General features: G+C 40.8%; 1 protein-coding gene across 2 annotated transcripts in view; it reads right to left on the reverse strand.

Annotated features, from left to right (window-relative positions):
• Positions 1 to 22,485, reverse strand: part of PLXNA4 (plexin A4) — a 1,083,593-nt gene that overhangs the window by 661,924 nt on the left and 399,184 nt on the right. The window contains exon 4 of one of the 2 annotated variants that reach the window (XM_075345347.1): positions 4,949 to 5,138. The exons of the other annotated variant lie outside the window; for it this stretch is intronic. Within the exon in view, the coding sequence (XP_075201462.1) occupies positions 5,064 to 5,138 (75 nt within the window). The 3' untranslated portion in view covers positions 4,949 to 5,063. Of the gene's footprint in view, positions 1 to 4,948; positions 5,139 to 22,485 lie in introns of those variants that run through there. 2 annotated transcript variants of the gene reach the window in all.

Here is a 22,485-nt window from a genome sequence, read left to right on the forward strand (position 1 = left end):
GTTTCGTTCCCCTAAAGTATTAAGAAGTATTTCAGGCACAAAGAACAATGAGCTTCACATGTTTGGATTAATTATCTCTTTTTCCAGCCTTTTCTGACTAATTAAGACCCTCCCCAAACTTGTGAACAGCACTCATACTTGGTCAACATGGGAAAGACAAAGGAGCATTCCAAGGCCATCAGAGACAAGATCGTGGAGGGTCACAAGGCTGGCAAGGGGTACAAAACACTTTCCAAGGAGTTGGGCCTACCTGTCTCCACTGTTGGGAGCATCATCCGGAAGTGGAAGGCTTATGGAACGACTGTTAGCCTTCCACGGCCTGGACAGCCTTTGAAAGTTTTCACCCATGCCGAGGCCAGGCTTGTCCGAAGAGTCAAGGCTAACCCAAGGACAACAAGGAAGGAGCTCCGGGAAGATCTCATGGCAGTGGGGACATTGGTTTCAGTCAATACCATAAGTAACGTACTCCACCACAATGGTCTCCGTTCCAGACGAGCCCGTAAGGTACCTTTACTTTCAAAGCGTCATGTCTAGGCTCATCTACAGTTTGCTCATGATCACTTGGAGGACTCTGAGACAGACTGGTTCAAGGTTCTCTGGTCTGATGAGACCAAGATCGAGATCTTTGGTGCCAACCACACACGTGACGTGAGAATGGATGGCACTGCATACGACCCCAAGAATACCATCCCTACAGTCAAGCATGGTGGTGGCAGCATCATGCTGTGTGGCTGTTTCTCAGCCAAGGGGCCTGGCCATCTGGTCCGCATCCATGGGAAGATGGATAGCACGGCCTACCTGGAGATTTTGGCCAAGAACCTCCGCTCCTCCATCAAGGATCTTAAGATGGGTCGTCATTTCATCTTCCAACAAGACAACGACCCAAAGCACACAGCCAAGAAAACCAAGGCCTGATTCAAGAGGGAAAAAATCAAGGTGTTGCAGTGGCCTAGTCAGTCTCCTGACCTTAACCCAATAGAAAACTTGTGGAATGAGCTCAAGATTAAAGTCCACATGAGACACCCAAAGAACCTAGATAACTTGGAGAAGATCTGCATGGAGGAGTGGGCCAAGATAACTCCAGAGACCTGTGCCGGCCCGATCAGGTCTTATAAAAGACGATTATTAGCTGTAATTGCAAACAAGGGTTATTCCACAAAATATTAAACCTAGGGGTTGAATAATAATTGACCCACACTTTTATGTTGAAAATTTATTAAAATTTAACTGAGCAACATAACTTGTTGGTTTGTAAGATTTATGCATCTGTTAATAAATCCTGCTCTTGTTTGAAGTTTGCAGGCTCTAACTTATTTGCATCTTATCAAACCTGCTAAATCTGCAGGGGGTTGAATACTACTTGTAGGCACTGTATATATATATATATATATATATATATATATATATATATATATACAAACAAACACATACATATATATATACAGAAAGACAAATACATACATATAGATACACAAATACATACATATATGTACACAAATATATACAGTACATATATGTACACAAATGCATACATATATACACACAAATATATACATATGTCCACAAATACATACATAAATATACACAAATACATAAATATTTATATACACAAACACAATGACATACATATAAATTCACAAACACTCTAGTGATGAAGTTGGGTAAAACGTAAAAACTCAACATCATTTTGCCTTTTAGGTTCGAAATACATTGATCACTATTTTGAAATAAGCTTAACTTGAGCTATTACTTCTGCTAAATCATGAGTTTATATTATAACATTAACAGTAATGGGTTTGTAAGATTTAGAGCAGAAAAAGGGAACAGATCTGTCTTAAGGACATGTGGGAGAACTAGTTAGGTCTTAGGAGCAATATGGTACGGAAATTGTAATGAACTGTGGAATATCCTGAGTTTGTACACACACCATTATCTGTCATTTGCATAAAATTAATTCTAAGGGGAAAAAACTGAGCTGGGAGCTGGGGTGGCAGAACATGCACACGCAACATCAGATGCCGAAATCTGTTCTAGCACATGACACGATGCTGCTCCAAGGAAAGCAGATTCATGATTTAGAACAGAATGAGGGGCCTGTACCAATGTGTACAAAGCTTCAACTGATCCTACCAGTCAGTATGGTGTGTGATATGGAAGCAGACGCGGGGCTGTTACTCTCATGCTTTACATTACAGTATGTCTGTATCAATCGATCTATTTTCTATTTAATTTCTAGTTATTTGTCTCTATCTATCTATCTATCTATCTATCTATCTATCTATCTATCTATCTATATCTATCCATGTATCTATCTATCTATTATCTATCTATCTATTTATCTATCTATCTATCTATCTATCCCTCTATTATCTATCTATCCATCTATCTATCTATGATTCTATCTATCTATCTATGATTCTATCTATCTATGATTCTATCTATCTATCTTTATTACTTACTTATCAAATGTATTAATTATTTTTTATATCCAAAATCACCAAATGAAAGCATTATGATAATCCACAAATCCCAGACCTGAGCATGTTTGTCAAATAAGTTTTTTTTTTTTTTTTTTATTTTATTTAATTTATTTAATATTTCCATTACTTTATTCTTACTAAAAAAAAAAAATAGGGTATATTTTTGTTAGTGAACGAAGATCATTTCTATATGGTGTTACAGTAACTTGTAGCATGAACCTGTACTAAATCTGAACTACAGAACTTGTTCTTGTTGAATGCCTACAGCCAAGTACTTTACCAATAACTTTGCATTTATCCAATGTACAGTATATATGAAATGTATTATATAGTGTATGTATACATATGGCCTTGTAATTGTAGCCACCATTTTTTCACCCGAAACCTACAATTTGTCATATATTATTGAAAAAGTATTAAAAGAAGTAGCTTCACTTTGGCAATTATGTTACTTTTACCTTGCTTGTTTCGTTTATTCTTTTTATAGGTATTGTGATTGTTCTGTTTTGATGCAAGTGCCATTTTTCCTAAGCCTACCACTGGAGCTACAATCTCATTGCAGTCACTTTATTCTGAACAACAAAACAGTCAACTGCCAATTTGCATAAAATAAATAAAATTACCCTAATCATGCTGCTGCGCTACACTACAGGCAGTGGGGCTCAGATATACAATCTTCTCATAGTCCAATACTTCTATGGTAGGGCTGAAGGGAGTTCTGGAAGTATTTTGGGGCATTCAAATTCCTAGACACTTTACTTCCAATACATTCTTCACAGTCTGTAAGATTTAAAATGGTAACACTGTAGTTACCAGTGAACAATTCAAGTGAACAGGGATTTTGGTTTATTTTTTTTCATGGCAATTAGGCTCATTGTCATCTAATAATTTAGTAAGCATAGTACAATATATTAGTATTAATATTTATTTATAGAGCTCTGTTGATTCCATGGTGCTGTACATGCAAGTACAGTATAAAATAATATAGTACAGTATAGGATTGTATAATATAGTATAGTATTTTATAATAGAATATAGTATAGTATAATGTAATATAGTACAGTATGGTATAGCATAGGATTGTGTAGTATAGTATAGTATAGTATAGCATAGGATTGTGTAGTATAGTATTGTATAGTATAGTATAACATGCATTGAACAAATTGTGGTTCATTTCATATACAGAAAGTATTGTATAGTATAATATAGTATAGGATTGTATAACATAGTATAGTATAATATAGTACAGTATAGTATCTATATATAAGAGTGCACTTTGCACTTGAAACACGTAAGAGAACCAATATGCTTTCTTAAAATGTTTTGATATTAATTTTTGTATAATAAACTTTATTCTTTTATCCTGGTGCCTATCCTACACACTTTTTCACAGTATAGTATACTATAGGATTGCATTGTATAGTATAGTACAGAATAGTACAGCATATGATTGTATAATATAGTGTAGTATAATATAGTATTGTACAGTACAGTACAGTATAGAACTGTATAATATAGTATAGTATTGTATAATAGAATATAGTATAGTATAGTATAGGATTGTATAATATATTATAGTACAGTATAATATAGTATAGTATGGTATTGTATAATAGAATATAGTATAGTATAATATAGTATAGTATAGTACAGTACAGTATAGTATAGGATCGTATTGTATACTAGAATAGTATAGTGTAACATGCAAACAACAAATTATGGCTCATTTCGTATACAGAAAGTATTGTATAGTATAGTATAATATATTATTGAATAGTACAGTACAGTATAGTATAGTACAGTATATCACGGTATAGTATAGGATTGTATAGTATACTACAGTACAGTATAGTATAGAAATGTATAATATAGTATAGTATTAATTAATAGAGTATAGTATACTATAGTATAGTATTAGATAGTATAGGATTGTATAATATAGTATAGTATAATATAACATGCATACAACAAGTTGTGGTTAATTTCCTATATAGAAAGTATTGTATAGTGTAGCATAATATAGTATAGGATTGTATAGTATAGTATAGTATAATATATGATTGTATAGTATAGTACAGTACAGTATAGTACAGTACAGTATAGGAATGTATGATATAGTATCAACGTTTGCTAGCTCTAGGCCCTGGGGATTCCTATAGTCTATTTGTACAACCAATAATCCCCACTTTTTTGAAAATATCTCAATTTTTATTCAATATAGAAAAATAACACATCACACCATTTGTGCATTATTACATAGATTATAAAGAACAATTGTCTTATGCCACCAGTTGGCAACCCCTGATCTTGAATATCAAGACCAGGGTTTACAATACAGTATTAAAGACAAATTGATACAATTTAAAAACATGTATCCAATAACTGGTTCACAGACGGACACAAATTCTACCCAGTGACTAGTTCACACAAGGACACAGATTGCAAGGTCCAAACTTAACTTGGTGACTCCCCAGATGGCTGTATTGGCACTTTCGTGCTGACACTGCGGTCATAATCATGTATGTTCATCCAGGGGCATCCACACAGGGTATAAACAGGTCCTTTAATCAGAGTCGTGAACCATCAGATATTTCCTATCAATAAGACGTCTCCACCTCGACGCGTTTCCCCACACAGGGCGTGTGGTTCATCAGGAGGCTGTAAGGTAAGTATAGTCTTATCAGCTTCTCATAAAGCATATACTACCAACACACATAACAATACAATAGGTGCGCAAAACCTTTTGAAGGCCCGTGCATTATTTTAAAGGCTGCGGATCATCTAATGTTTGAATATGGCCGCATTACAGTAGTTTTGTCCTAATCTACATGCTGCGGGTATCTCCGGTTTTAACAGTGCGGTTATATCTGTAGTTTCTATCTTCACATATACGCCCATCCTTGTTCATGTGACTTTGTGAGCTCACAACAAGGAGGGCGTTACCTAGCACTGTGAAAGGTTTCCCCCTTGCATTACGTAGATGGGGCATGCGCATTGATTGTATCTGGCGGAGCATGCGCAGTAGCTCCTGTGATGACGCATATGTATTCTCATATACACGCCCATCCTTGTTCATGTGACTCTAGTTCACAACAAGGAGGGCGTTACCTAGTACGATGAAGGGTTTCCCTCCGCATTATGTAGATTGGGCATGCGTACTGATCGCAATTGGCGGCGCATGCGCAGTAGCAATCAAGATGACGCTGTCTGGGGGAGGAAGTGGTTTCTCCCCAGCTGTCTCATCAAGCATGGGCTATTTAGGGCAGTGGGGATTATGCAGCTCCATGACGCCTGGAGGACGGGAGCATGATATCTAAACAGTATTGACTGGAGTGCTGCTGATCTGTTCTTGTGGCGCCATGGACCTGCATATCCCCTAACTTTTCTATCTGACAAGTGAGTTATCTGTGTATTATGTTATTGTTTGATGAATTTTGCGCACCTATTGTATTGTTATGTGTGTTGGTAGTATATGCCTTATGAGAAGCTGATAAGACTATACTTACCTTACAGCCTCCTGATGAACCACACGCCCTGTGTGGGGAAACGCGTCGAGGTGGAGACGTCTTATTGATAGGAAATATCTGATGGTTCACGACTCTGATTAAAGGACCTGTTTATACCCTGTGTGGATGCCCCTGGATGAACATACATGATTATGACCGCAGTGTCAGCACGAAAGTGCCAATACAGCCATCTGGGGAGTCACCAAGTTAAGTTTGGACCTTGCAATCTGTGTCCTTGTGTGAACTAGTCACTGGGTAGAATTTGTGTCCGTCTGTGAACCAGTTATTGGATACATGTTTTTAAATTGTATCAATTTGTCTTTAATACTGTATTGTAAACCCTGGTCTTGATATTCAAGATCAGGGGTTGCCAACTGGTGGCATAAGACAATTGTTCTTTATAATCTATGTAATAATGCACAAATGGTGTGATGTGTTATTTTTCTATATTGAATAAAAATTGAGATATTTTCAAAAAAGTGGGGATTATTGGTTGTACAAATAGACTATAGGAATCCCCAGGGCCTAGAGCTAGCAAACGTTGATACTTAAAATTCCTGGCATGGCGGGTTTTCTAACGGGACCTGTTAATACTCTAGAGTGGGCGGAAGAGGCAAATCAGGTGTTCTCTACCAATGATTTGTCTATAGGAACTAGTGGGACAAATCTTAAAGATTCTTTTAAGGAATTACTGTCTAATTATAAAAATAATATCCGGTCCTGGTGGGAAATAAAAGGGCTGGAAAACTATATCAAGCACCAGATAGTGCCTAGGGGCTTGAGGATAAATCTGCTCCCATCCCCAAGAACATCATCAGAACAGTTCCTCGGCCTCTGGCGGAAGGAATCTATTGCTTCCTCCTTGAGGCTGATGAACTTATTATTAGAGGAGGAGAAAAAACTTTTTTCAGAGTCTACGGTGGTCCTGAATTCAGGCATAGATAAGATTTTGAGGTTGAAAGGAGATCCGGATTTCTCCAGACGTGAGAATTTGCTTCAAACGTCTATTGAGCGCTTTCAAAGTAATCTGAAGGAAAGGAAGCACTCACAATTTATACGAGATCTTGCAGAATTCAAAGAGGACAAGGCCTTTCCATCTCAACCCACGGGCAGACAGCGACCTGTGGTGTCGTCCTCGGATATTGACACCTCTGACTCAGAAAGGCCCGCAACGTCCGGGAGTACTCCTACTGAGGCGGCTGGGCGTGGACCATCTACATGGATCCCCCCAAAAAAACAGCGAAAGAGGAGAGGGGGGCATTTTGGCTATCATGGATCCCCACATTTTTCATCTTCGGGGCCCTCTGGGTCTTTTTTGGAACAGAGACAGACAGGGGGGTTCTATCCACATACAAGGGTACATCAGGCCAGGGGCGGATATTAAATTTATCTGACTACCCACTTACGAATCTTGACTATGCAGTTCTGTCTAAGGGACTTAATTTTATACCTTCGAATCAATTTGATTGTTTTGGTTGGATCAGAGACTTGGAAATGTTTGGGAGAAGGCTAAGATGGAAGTTGTTTTTTGAACATAATAACCAGGAACAATGTAAGGCCTTGGGTATTGCAGAGGAGGACTACGAGTGTTTCCAGACCCTTACGGATTTGTTGAAGGATGGTACCAAAAAGAGAGGGGAGGGACCCTTTACTACTCTAAAGAGACCAAGTAAAAGATCACCCCCAGTACAGAATTGTACGAGTGTGGATATCTTTTTGAAATTAGTACAGGAAGATCTTATAAAGATTCCACGGGAGCATAGAGGTCATGATGAGTATAATCATAATTTAACCAGGGGAGAATTGAAAGCTCTTGACTCCCTGTCAAAAAATGATAATTTGGTAATCAAGAAATCCGATAAGGGTGGGAACCTCGTGGTCATGAATCATTCCCGATATTTGAATATGTGTCAGTCTCTTTTGGGGGATCATAACACCTATGAAAGGATACCCTCTGATCCAACCAAGATATTTACTGAGATTTTATTGTCTATTCTGGATTGTGCCAAGCAAAATAATCTAATATCATCTAATGAATATGAATTTTTGACTCCCCATTTTCCTGTGGTACCTGTATTTTATGCCTTGCCAAAGGTTCATAAGGGCCTAGACCCTTTAAAGGGCAGGCCAATTGTGGCAGGGATCGATTCATTGTCCCAGAATGTCGGGATTTATTTAGATAGGGTACTTAGACCATTTGTAACATCTTTACCCTCATATGTACGGGATACCCCACATCTTCTTCAGATCCTGGAAGACATCAATGTAGGCCCGGATACTATCCTGGCCTCCATTGATGTTGAGGCACTTTATAGTTCAATCCCCCATGATCTAGGGATTCAGGCAGTTAATTTTTTCTTGAAAACAAGAGCCATTGAGTGTATGAGGCATAATGCTCTTATCATGGAGCTTTTGTCTTTTACCCTCCATCATAATTATTTTTTGTTTAACACCAAGTACTTCCACCAGCTCAGGGGTACTGCTATGGGGAGCCCTTGTGCCCCCAGTTATGCAAATTTATTCCTGGGCTGGTGGGAGGAAACGGTGGTTTTTGGAGGGGAGGATGGGGAATCTCATCAATGTATCGGACTATGGGTCCGATACATTGATGACATCCTCATCCTCTGGAATGGTTCTATATATGATTTTGAATTGTTTGTGGGGTCTCTCAATAACAATACTTTGGGATTGAGATTCACCCATGTGTGTGATCAGAAAAGTATTACCTTCCTGGATCTGACTATATCAAAGGATGAAAATGGCAAAATACAGACGGCAACTTACAGGAAGCCTACGGCAACAAATTCCCTGTTAAAATGGGAGAGTCATCATCCCCTTCCCCTTAGGAAAGGGATTCCTAAAGGGCAATTTCTACGAATACGTAGGAATTGCTCAAGGGAATCAGACTTTAAGGTTCAGGCGTCAGATATGTTTGGGAGATTTCTGGATAGAGGCTATCCTAAGCATGTCCTGCAGCAATCCTATGCTTTTGCGAGGGATACCAATAGACACTCTCTGATGACGTCAAAAAAGAGGAAGGATGATGAAAATGTTTTGCGGATTATTGGCACCTTCGACCTTCAGTCTGAACGTGTGTTTGGTATAATTAAAAAACACTGGAATATCCTAAGGGCGGACCCGGGTCTGGCCAAGTTTATCTCGAAAGCCCCATGTATTACATACAGGAGGGGTCGATCTATAGGGGATAAACTTGTACACAGCATGTACCAGGGACCACGTCCAGAGGGTACATGGCTGGACAGAAAAGTAGTGGGTATGTTTCGGTGCGGCAGCTGCAGCTTTTGCGAGTCAATGGACCAATGTAAAATGGTTATTGGTTCAGCGAACGGGAACAAATTTTTCTTGCGGGACTTTTTTAACTGTAAGTCAATGGGGGTGGTATACAGGGCGACATGCACGTGTCCCCGTGACTACGTGGGTAAAACCCTGCGTGAGTTGCGGAGACGCGTGGGTGAACACCTGTCGGATATTCGGAATAAGCGCGACACCCCCATAGCCCGACATATGAATGAGATGCATCAAGGGAACCCTAGGTTCATACGGTTTTCAGCACTGGAGCTTGTCAGACGCAGTCCGAGAGGTGGCGATTTTGACAGGGTTCTGCTACAAAGAGAATCATGCTGGATATTTAGGATGGGGTCACTGGCTCCGGGGGGGCTCAATGAGCAGCTCTCCTATAATTGCTTCCTTCCCACTTAGTGTTGGACAGGTCCATATGGTGTTGGGAATTTTCATGTCAGGGAGATCTGATCCCCGGGAAAAGGGGGGATTACCCTTATTATGGGGGGCTATTTGAAATATCATACTCACTTGTCGGAGGAAATTATGGAAATGAACCTTTTGGGTCAATGAATTGATGGAGAGATCGAAAAATGATGTTGGGTTTGAGATATGATGATTTTGCTTGTGCTGGTTATTGTATGTGAAGTATTCGTATCAGGTCTAGTGACCATCGATTTGTAATGTACAGGGGATCTCTTGTATATATGTGAAAAATCGTATATGTGTATGCATGTGATCTCTAGATGCTTAATTGCTGTGTATTCATGCTATATATGGGGGTGGTATATATGGGTTATATCTGGGATGACCACCTTTATATGTAGATGTCTGTAGCAGCTTTATATCTATGCTGCTCTTATCTATGGTATATAGGGTCTATGCATAGTCATTATGAACGTTATAACTCTGGTATGACTGCACAAGCATCTATGCAGCTGAGATCTCCTGTTCCTAATATTGGGGTTTATATGCCTTTTGAAGGCCCGTGCATTATTTTAAAGGCTGCGGATCATCTAATGTTTGAATATGGCCGCATTACAGTAGTTTTGTCCTAATCTACATGCTGCGGGTATCTCCGGTTTTAACAGTGCGGTTATATCTGTAGTTTCTATCTTCACATATACGCCCATCCTTGTTCATGTGACTTTGTGAGCTCACAACAAGGAGGGCGTTACCTAGCACTGTGAAAGGTTTCCCCCTTGCATTACGTAGATGGGGCATGCGCATTGATTGTATCTGGCGGAGCATGCGCAGTAGCTCCTGTGATGACGCATATGTATTCTCATATACACGCCCATCCTTGTTCATGTGACTCTAGTTCACAACAAGGAGGGCGTTACCTAGTACGATGAAGGGTTTCCCTCCGCATTATGTAGATTGGGCATGCGTACTGATCGCAATTGGCGGCGCATGCGCAGTAGCAATCAAGATGACGCTGTCTGGGGGAGGAAGTGGTTTCTCCCCAGCTGTCTCATCAAGCATGGGCTATTTAGGGCAGTGGGGATTATGCAGCTCCATGACGCCTGGAGGACGGGAGCATGATATCTAAACAGTATTGACTGGAGTGCTGCTGATCTGTTCGTGTGGCGCCATGGACCTGCATATCCCCTAACTTTTCTATCTGACAAGTGAGTTATCTGTGTATTATGTTATTGTTTGATGAATTTTGCGCACCTATTGTATTGTTATGTGTGTTGGTAGTATATGCTTTATGAGAAGCTGATAAGACTATACTTACCTTACAGCCTCCTGATGAACCACACGCCCTGTGTGGGGAAACGCGTCGAGGTGGAGACGTCTTATTGATAGGAAATATCTGATGGTTCACGACTCTGATTAAAGGACCTGTTTATACCCTGTGTGGATGCCCCTGGATGAACATACATGATTATGACCGCAGTGTCAGCACGAAAGTGCCAATACAGCCATCTGGGGAGTCACCAAGTTAAGTTTGGACCTTGCAATCTGTGTCCTTGTGTGAACTAGTCACTGGGTAGAATTTGTGTCCGTCTGTGAACCAGTTATTGGATACATGTTTTTAAATTGTATCAATTTGTCTTTAATACTGTATTGTAAACCCTGGTCTTGATATTCAAGATCAGGGGTTGCCAACTGGTGGCATCAGACAATTGTTCTTTATAATCTATGTAATAATGCACAAATGGTGTGATGTGTTATTTTTCTATATTGAATAAAAATTGAGATATTTTCAAAAAAGTGGGGATTATTGGTTGTACAAATAGAATGTATGATATAGTATTGATTAATAGAGTATAGTGTAGCATAGTATAATATAGTATAGTATTAGATAGTATAATATAGTATAGTATATTATATTATAGTAAAGTATAGGATTCTATAGTATGGAATAGTATAGTATAACATGCATACAACAAGTTGGGGTTCATTTCCTATACAGACAGTATTGTATAGCATAGTATAATATATTATTGGATTGTATAATATAGTATTTGATAGTATTGTATAGAATTGTATAGTACAGTATAGTATAGAGTATAGTATAGAGTATAGTATAGTATAGGATTGAGTATAGTATATATAGCATAATATAGTATAGGATTGAGTATACTATAGAGTATAGTATAGTATAGTATAGTATAGTATAGCATTGAGTATAGTATAGGATTGAGTATATTATATAGTATAGTATGGATTGAGTATAGTATAGAGTATAGTACATTACAGTATAGGATTAAGTATACTATAGAGTATAATATAGTATAGTATAGTTTTGAGTATAGTATAGTATAGGATTGAGTATAGTATAGAGAGTATAGTATGGATTGAGTATAGTATAGAGCAGGGGTCGGGAACCTATGGCTCGCGAGCCAGATATGGCTCTTTTGATGGCCGTATCTGGCTCGCAGACAGAGCTCCTACCTGTCTATGGGAAGGATCAGGGCCGGCGCCAGCACCCGGCTACTCAGGGGGGCCCGGTGGCCGCGCTGTCACCGCCCCCCGCCGAGGATCGAGCTTTCAATTGCATCGGCATCTCAGATGCCGATACAATTGAGAGCAATGATGAGAGAGTGAGCGGCGCTCTCTTTCTTATCATTCTCCCCGCTGTGACTGTCGGCGTTCTGACAGCTCTGCAGCGAGCGCGGTGACATCATCACTGCGCGCCTGCTGAGAGGTCAGCGAGCGACAGCAATGGACGATGCGCCGAGGAGACCGGATCAGCGGGGGAACGAGAAGTGAGCCGCCCCTCTACTGACACTGGGCTCCCCTGACTCACAGGCCGGCCACTACACAGCGGCACTAGTACACATAGGGGCCCGGCAGCCGCTCTGCGTCTATGTGTAGTGCTGCTGTGTAGTGGCCGAACTGTGAGTCAGGGGAGCCCAGTGTCAGTAGAGGGGCCCCTGACCTGGAGAGGCCACCAGCCATGTCTGTCGCTGCAGGAGTGCTAGTCCTGACCTGCACAGCAGACGGAATCTCCATCCTGCAGGACCTGCGATGATGTCACGCCCATGTGACTGTGTGGGAGGAGACACAGGATGCCGGGCAGAAAGCAAGAGAACTGAATCCTGAAGGAGATTTGGACACATGACTGGTAATAAGAAAAGAGGGGACATGAGGGTGAGGGGGGCTGCAGGGTGAGTGCATATGAGGGCTGCAGACTGTGACAGAAGCATGTGAAGGGGTGCAGAGTGTTTGAGAGGGGTAAGTTGGGGTACAGGCAGGGTGAGATATGTGAGCAGGGTGTGTGAGATATGGGGGTGTATTGTGTGTGATATGGGGGGTGCAGGCTGTATGGGAAGCAGGGTATGTGACATATGGGGGTGTAGTGTGTGAGATCTGGGGGGTGCAGGCTGTATGGGAAGCAGGGTGTGAGAGATATGGGGGTGTAGTGTGTGAGATCTGGGGGGTGCAGGCTGTATGGGAAGCAGTGTGTGTGTGTGTGGGATATGGGGGGTGCAGGCCGTATGGGGAGCAGTGTGTGTGTGTGATATGGGGGGTGCAGGCTGTATGGGAAGCAGGGTATGTGACATATGGGGGTGTAGTGTGTGAGATCTGGGGGGTGCAGGCTGTATGGGAAGCAGGGTGTGAGAGATATGGGGGTGTAGTGTGTGAGATCTGGGGGGTGCAGGCTGTATGGGAAGCAGTGTGTGTGTGTGTGGGATATGGGGGGTGCAGGCCGTATGGGGAGCAGTGTGTGTGTGTGATATGGGGGGTGCAGGCTGTATGGGAAGCAGGGTATGTGACATATGGGGGTGTAGTGTGTGAGATCTGGGGGGTGCAGGCTGTATGGGAAGCAGGGTGTGAGAGATATGGGGGTGTAGTGTGTGAGATCTGGGGGGTGCAGGCTGTATGGGAAGCAGTGTGTGTGTGTGTGGGATATGGGGGGTGCAGGCCGTATGGGGAGCAGTGTGTGTGTGTGATATGGGGGGTGCAGGCTTTATGGGAAGCAGGGTGTCTGGGCCACTGACAGATACAATTGCTCCAGCGGTCACTTAGTACACAAAGGAGTGTTCCTCTCTGCTGCACTAAGCCACTGCTGGACCTAAACAATAATTCGCTGTAAAATAATAAAATAGATAATTGACATAACTGACAATGCGTTGTGTGACATGTCCAATATTCCAGCTTCTTTTTTCTGCGAATGCCTCAAAGCTGGCATTCTCTCAACATCAGGTGGGAAGAATGCCAGCTTCCAGTCATGCGCAGGAAAAAGAAGAAGCCAGACTGCTTGACTGATGTCATGCATCGCAAGTTCACAATGTAAGTTATTTTTTTGATTTTTTTACTGCTAATTACCATTGTTTCAGTCCAGTTGTGGCTTTATACAGCAGGGAGGAGCATTCCTTGCTGTACTAAGTGAACATTGGAGCGATTGATCTGTCAATGGCCCTTTAAACATATTGTACGGCTCTCGCGGAATTATATTTCAAAATATGTGGCGTTTACGGCTCTCTTAGCCAAAAAGGTTCCTGACCCCTGGTATAGAGTATAGTACAGTATATTATGCATACAAGTTGTGTTTCATTCATACAGAAATGCCTACAATAGTGCATGGTGATTGTGCAATATTTGTAAGCAGATTACAAATGACGTCAGTACTTTGCATTTTCCCATGTTTCATATCATGCATGTTTCTAATGTCATACTGTTGAACCATACACTATTAAAAATCCTCTTCCATAGAGAACAGTTAATGAGAAGCACATTCAGAGGCCTCTCTGAAGATAAACCTTGGTAGGGGGTTTCCTTGAGCATATTACTTGTGGTATATTTGCATTGTAAAAGTTAAACATGTGGCCTGAACATGTTGAGTACACAAAAGCTGCTTTAAAGTCGGCAAAGAATAAAAAGAAAGCTTCCAGTTGGTCATCAGACATCAGAGCAGCCTAACTTGGAACAGAAAAATCCTGCAAATTCCTTGACCTTTCTGTCTGCAAATATCAGCTGTAAGGTGGTTTAAATGCCATATGCCCAAGTGTGCGGAGGCCTGTTTTCATAATACTGCCATGAAGGGGTGTTTAAGAATTGGCAGTCTGTTCGTTTTCTGGTTGCAATGCACTATGCAGTAAAACGCTTCTATAATCCAGGCAATGTGTAAACCTGCGAACAATCAAACATCAAATCTCCAGTACATTGCACAGCACAATTTATTAGCGGATCTAGCTAAAAAAAGATCCTTCTCTTGCAAGGGTAATAAATATCAATAATCACTCACAGGGAAAGTAAATTGAGGATTGTAAGAAACTTTTGTTGCTTGATATCTACAATGGTGTAATTCCATAACATGACTATATTGTATATATGCTTATCAGTCAATTTGGTAAAATAGCCTATTTTACTCAGCAAAAGCACATATTTAGTCCTATTACACCTGAATCTCCTGTACACAGAGTAGGTCCAATTAGGAGATCTGCCAATGGTACAACAAAGCGTGTCTAGCTGGAAGTTGCAGAACTCTTTTCCATACATACAGGTGACATCATCTAAACAACTGCAGCGTGAATCATTTCTTCCTTACAGTCTAACTTAAATGTAGAAAAAAGACATCAAACAAACCTTCAAATGTTATATATTGGCCCATCGATAAGAAAACTGTTCAAGACTTCAAATGTTATATATTGGCCCATCGATAAGAAAACTGTTCAAGACTTTTCATGAAGTTTTTAGTTATCATTTTGATTAAAGTGTATGAGCCCACTGACACATCATAGTGAACCTCTACAGTGGTCCCGGGATCTATCAGGTGTAGCACTCTACGGTGACGAAAGCTGACATCACACACTGCCAGCAGGAGGCGCGACCCTGATGCCCAACAGCACCAATGCTATTAGGCAAAGTCCCCACAACTCTAGGTCGCACCACCCCACAGCAACAATGGGTACCACACAGCGTCAATACAATATGGAGACATGCATCATTTTAAGCTCTTTGTAATACTTAAAGAGAACTTGTCACCAGGTTTTCCCTCTGTAGTACGGCCATCACCATTAAGCACACTTTGGCTTCATTAAGATGCATGTATGTCCTCAATCCCCTTTTGCATAGCTAAAAAAGAGCTTACATTATACTCACAGATGGTGTGGCCCAGTCCGATAGGCGTCTATGGTCTTGACCTGGCACCTCCTCTCTTCTTCCAATGGCTGTCCCCCTTCCCTTCTTCATATGGATGATGCATCATATGTTATCCATACAGTATCTCCCAATCATGCCCCTTTGCAGGTGCACTTTGTTCTGTCCTGCTGAGTGCAGAGGAAAATACTGTAGTCCGCATGCACCAGCTTTATTTCCAGGTCAATGGGCGCTCTTCGGCCTTCTCAGGCACATACACATTGCAGTACGCCTGCGCAGGAGAGTGATTGGGAGACACTATGTGGCTGACATGGGATACATCCTCCACATAAACAAGGGAAAAAGGATGGTGATTGTAAGAAGAGAGGGGGTGCTGGATAAGGACCATAAACCCCTATTGGTCTGGACCACACTATCTGTGGGTGTAGTAAACAATATTTTTTGAGCAATGAAAAGGGAATTGATGACAAAAACGTAATAGAATTTTGTCAAAGCCACCTTAGAGGTGCTGGCCATACTTTACAGAAAGAAAACCATGTGACAGTTTCCATTTAATTAGTGAATAATTATGATATTTCAAGAATTGCCCAATAAAACCAAAGGATGAAATTCCTAAATAAAACATTGTCTTTTCAGCAACAAACCACCCTTGGTATTAAAACTGGGACATGCTGGACAGAAATCCGCTCTTCTTTTCATAAAGGCTCTGTGCTGAGGTCGTTGTGCAGGATGTAGGTGGTGAGATGTGGCAGTATCTGCTGAAAAAGGTGGATTGTGTGGCATTAATATTTAGGTGTTATCTTCCAAGCTTGGGATGATACTGAGGTAATGGCTGCCATCTTCTGCTAATTTATTGTCCAAAAAAAACTTGTATCATGAATAGCTACAGTCGCAAAAGCCCACTAAAATGCACGTGTGGTCATTCTAAGGGGTACTTTGCACACTACGACATCACAGGTGCGATGTCGATGGGGTCATGTCGAAAGTGACGCACTTCCTGCATCGCTCTCGACATCGTAGTGTGTAAATCCTAGATGATACGATTAACGAGTGCAAAAGCGTCGTAATCGTATCATCAGTGTAGCGTCGGCAAATTCCATAATTACGCTGACGCGACGGTCCGATGTTGTTCCTCGCTCCAGCGGCAGCACAAATCGTTGTGTGTGAAGTCGCAGGAGCGAGGAACATCTCCTACCTGCGTCACCGCGGCTCCCGTCGGCTATGCGGAAGGACGGAGGTGGGTGGGATGTTTACATCCCGCTCATCTCCGCCCCTCCGCTCCTATTGGTCGCCTGCCGTGTGACGTCGCAGTGACGCCGCACGACCCGCCCCCTTAATAAGGAGGAGGTTTGCCGGCCAGAGCGACGTCGCACGACAGGTTAGTGTATGTGAAGCAGCCGTAGCGATAATATTCGCTACGGCAGCTATCACAATGATATCGCTGCTGCGACGGGGGCGGGGACTATAGCGCTTGGCATCGCAGCATCGGCTTGCGATGTCGTAGTGTGCAAAGTACCCCTAAGTTTACAACTACTTCAGATGCTTCCGTTGTAGCGTAATTAACAAATTTCGTACTTTCTACCAATGATGGACACTCATGGACCCAATAAATGTCAATAGAGTTCTTTGGTTGTATCATGGACGGAGATGAAACAAAAATGCAAATGTTACCGCATATGTGAATCTAGATCTTTCGGAAGAGGTATACTTCTTGCAGAATGTTTCAGAATTGGCTTATAGGGGTAGGAGGTCAAGGATTTATATGTGTCTTTTTAGCTCATATGGAAAGAGTTTTTCTGAAGGGCACAACCCCTTTATTAGTCGAAATTCAAAAGCAGTTTTTCTGTACCAGTTTATGTTGAGTTTTCTTCATATTCTACATTTATGACCTTTACATCTAAATTACATAGACGGCGCCTGGTTTATATTTCTGTTCTCCCTGACAGAACATATTTTAGATGCAGATGTTAACATGTACATATGAATATGTGACCAGTGACATGTCTGAGCCATATATATCCACAGCTCGGCATGAGTTACTCAAACCATTAATTTTGCAGCCAACATCCATAGCAACTTCTGTGTGACTGCGTTATGAAAGAAACGAGAGGAATATGTGCTTCTAGTTCTATGCAGGAACCATCTGTTCTATTTTTCTTAAAACTTAGCCGCAAATCTGTCAGTAAAACTGTTATCCCTTCCCGAGAGAACATTGCATAGTTATTTCAGATGTAAGTGTGACTGTTTTCTACTTTAAAATATGCTTTACACATTCAGATGGTAGATGCTTATTAAATGTACTGCAAGTCAGCGATCTCTCTGATCTTTCCTGATGTTGTCTAGTTAGTCATCCTACTAATGTTCTTACAAAATATCATTGTTCTGGAAGTGTTTCCTACCAGCGAGAGTAAATCAAGGGTATGCTACGGTTGAAAACACACACGGAGATGGATAGGCTGAACCATTGAGAACAGTGCAAAAATGATAAATAATGGTATGGCTTATTGACTACATTTGTTGGTTTTACATCTACAACATTATTCTTATTAGCAATGGCAACAGAGAAAAAATTGGCAAATAGATATGTGAAAGTAAGAAAGAGGTTTGTTCTATACCGACTGGAAAATAGGGGCTAACTTACTGGAAAAGACCTTTATATCATGTTGGGATAATTAAGGGAAATATCTTGTGAAAAATTATCAGAGGATCATTATGGGTCAAGCATCGATTTCACACAATGACAAAAGGAAGCTACATGTTGTTTGGAAAAATGTAGTGTTCCTGGTGCTCATTGAAATAGATGCGTGATCATACAATATATGCTGCATGAGTCCATTAGCGCCGGACTATTTTTTCTGGCACCTTCCTCTTTTGATTCATAGTAGGACACTGCATGGAGCAGATGTCCTTGTATAAGTGTTCACTAAGTTATCTACCCCAGAATATGCAGTTGAGACATCTCCTGACATGCACCAGACACAATAGAAGTTAAATCTGATAAAAGCACTGGAAGTGATGGCAAGTGCAGCACGGTGTGGCTCCACGAAGAAAGTGAGGGATTTGGAGCTTCAATGCATGATTAAATTCCTTAAAGGAAGAAAATAAGACTACAAATATTTATGAAACGGTGATTGCTGTTTATGATGATGATGTACCTTTCTACTAGCAAGTGAAGTTTTGGGCCAAGCAGTGTAAAAAGGTAGGGAATCAATGGAAGATGGGCTCACATTCTAGGCCACCTGTAGAAGCATTTTCAGAGATGTGCCGTAACGTAAACTGGAAGCCATGATTTTGGAAAATTGGCAGGTCAAAGTCAGTGTTATAGCTCATGAATTAGTCATTTCAGTAGACACAGATTCCAGCATCATTCTTGATGCTTTGATTATGTCAAAGGTCAATTCCAACTGGGTATAATAACTACCAAAAGAAAGGGTATTTTCTCTACACTGTCATAGGAAGAATCAAAGAATATGGATGATGTGAAGAAATGATTTATGGTCAACGTGTTTCAAAGTCAACAGACTTTTTTTCAGGTTAAATCATATATCTTATGAGATTTGTTGTGAAGAATCAGCCTGTTGGCTTTGAATCGCGTTGACCATAAATCATTTCTTCACATCATCTGGATTCTTTGATCCTTTCTACGTCAGCACGGAGAATATACCTTTTCTTTTCCTAGTTGTTAGAGTACTTGCACATGGGTCTGCTACATCTGTTTGATGCTAATTCTAGTGGTTGTGACTCTCACAACCACCAAAGGAGAGCCTTTTCCAGATAACGTCTTATATCCTTTCTTTGGTTAAGACACTATTCGCGCTTATTTGTCTTTCCAGCATTGTTTGATTAAAGCAAAAAAACATGTTTCCAGCAATTTAGCTAAGACAGTTTAGACATTCTTAGAGAAAAAGCAAGGAGACTTCTATTCTCAAATTATTACAGGTGATCAAACATGGGTCCACCACCATGATCCTGTGATCAACAATTTCCTGATGATAATGGAAGTCAAAGAGGCAGTAGCAGGGTTCTTGCAGAAGCAAGAAGTCTCCTATCCTGAGGGCATCTGATCACTGGAGGTGAAGTTCAACAAGTGGGTTGAAGTCAAGGGAGAATACATAGAAAAATAGTAAATTCATTTTTTTCAGAAAATGTTGTATTCATACAGGTAGATAAGTTATTGAACACCCCTCATATGGGGTGTCCAAGAAGATTCAAACTGCTTAGGTCTTAAGGCCGCTTTACACGCTGCGACATTGCTAGCATTTGCTGGCGATGTTGAGCGCAATAGCACCCGCCCCCGTCGTACGGCCGATATGTGGTGATCGCTGCCATAGCAAACATTATCGCTACGGCAGCGTCCCACGCACATACCTGTTCAGCGACATCGCTATGACTGCCAAACAATCCCTCCCTCAAGGTGGAGGAGCGATCGGCGTCACAGCAACGTCACCGCGATGTCACTAAGCGGCCGGCCAATAGAAGCGAAGGGGCGGAGATGAGCGGGACGTAACATCCCGTCCACCTCCTTCCTTCCGCATTGCCAGTGGAGGCAGGTAAGGAGATGTTCGTCACTCCTCCGGTGTCACACACAGCGATGTGTGCTGCCGCAGGAACGAAGAACAACAGCATACCGGCAGCAGCAACGATAGTAAGGAAATGAGGGACGTGTCAACGAACAACGATTTATCACGTTTTTGTGCTCGTTGATCGTCGCTCTTTTGTGTTACACGCTGTGATGTTGGTAACGGCGCTGGATGTGCGTCACTACCGACGTGACCCCGACGATATATCGTTACCGATATCGCAGCGTGTAAAGCACCCTTTAAGGTTCTTCAGGCTTCCTGATGATTCTTTTAATGTCCTTTAGCTCTAGAAATGGGCTTTGTCCCTTTCATTAGTTGTACGATGTTAAATATTTAATACATTTCGGAATTGTCAAATATATATATATATATTTTCTCAATTAAAAATAAAAGTGACATTATTAGCAAATGGGTGACGGTTGAGTGCTGAAAGCGATCCAAATGTAGCACCATCTTTAAAAGGTTTTCCAAAGAAAGGAAATATCTCTCCCCAGTTTTGTCTGATACCGATTCTTTCAACTTTTCCTTTTCTCCCTTAGGCAAAATCAGTTGCACAGACTGAGCTAATCTCCACAATAAGCCACCTCTTTGATTATAATTCCCAGTAAAGCACCACTGTGCCAGCCTGCAGGTTCATTTAAATACTTTGCCATAATACAAACTTACTGGCACATCTCAGGAAAGCTTGATCCAGAGGAGCGGGAGAATGTTTTTCAAGGTCACAGTGTACATGTAAATGCAGATAAGGTATGGAAGCTGGATAGCATGGACACATACATACACGTTAGTGCTAATGTATACGTTTCACATGTTTAAGCAATAAAAGAGGAATAACCTTGTAGAAAATGAAAACATGTCTTTTTTAAATCTGGGATGCAATGAAACACACTGAATCTGTCAGCCATTCACGTAGCTAAAATATAGGTAAAATATTAGTTATCAACTGTACGATATTATTCCGATATTTACAGTTATATGTTTAATGTACACATTTTAGACTAAATGGCTGTCATGGTGGATGCCTCTAATGCATGTTATCTGTTGGCCATAAACACCCATGGGAAAAAACATATGCTTAGCATATACAGTGTATTGTAAAAGTGAGTACAACACTCACATTTTTGTTAATATTTTATTATATCTTTCATGAGACAACACTATATATGACACTTTGATACAATATAAAATAGTTCGTGTACAGCTTGTATAACTGTAAATTTGATGTGCTCTCTAAATAACGCAACATAGCCATTAAACCTTTCACGATCTTGTTATTTTACATTTTTGTTTTTCCTCTCCTTCTTCCAAGAGCCGTAACTTTTTGTAATTTTTCCATCAAGATAGCCATATGAGGGCTTGATTTCTGTGAGGCGAGTTGGAGTTTTGAATGACAACATTGATTTTACTATATAGTGTACTGAAAAACAGGAAAAAAATTCCAAGTGATGTGAAATTGCAAAAAAAGTGCAATTCCACAAAAGTTTATTTTGTTTTTTTTGTTAATCATGTTGACTATATAGAAAAAAGGACCAGGCAATATGATTCTTCAAGTCAGTACGAGAATGTAGACACCAAACATCTATATACGGTATATTTTTTCAATATATGTGATGAAAAAAATTCAGAAGCTTGTAAAAAAAAAGTTTGCTTTTAGCCCCATTTTTTGAGAACCGTAATGTTTTGATTTTTTGAGATCAGTGGCTAAGTGATGGCTTATTTTGTGCACCTTGAGTGGACATTTTTACTGATACCATTTTTGGGTAAGCTGAGTGGCTTGTAATAAACCTGCAACCACCATTACACTGACAGACTCCATGGATGGAAGGCTTATACCATTTATTGAAAAGAAGGGCAGCTATATACCGTATTTTCCTGCGTATAAGACGACTGGGCATATAAAACAACCCCCAACTTTTCCAGTTAAAATATAGAGTTTGGGATATACTGTATATAATCGAGTATAAGCTGTCCCGAGTAATGAGCCCATTGTTTAGTAATACCCTCCTACCGATCCCCTTCTTTTCCCCTTTTATGCCATTGTTTACACACAATAAACATTCCCAC

The sequence above is a fragment of the Anomaloglossus baeobatrachus genome, chromosome 4 (genome assembly GCF_048569485.1).
Source record: "Anomaloglossus baeobatrachus isolate aAnoBae1 chromosome 4, aAnoBae1.hap1, whole genome shotgun sequence".
Lineage (NCBI taxonomy): Eukaryota > Metazoa > Chordata > Amphibia > Anura > Aromobatidae > Anomaloglossus > Anomaloglossus baeobatrachus.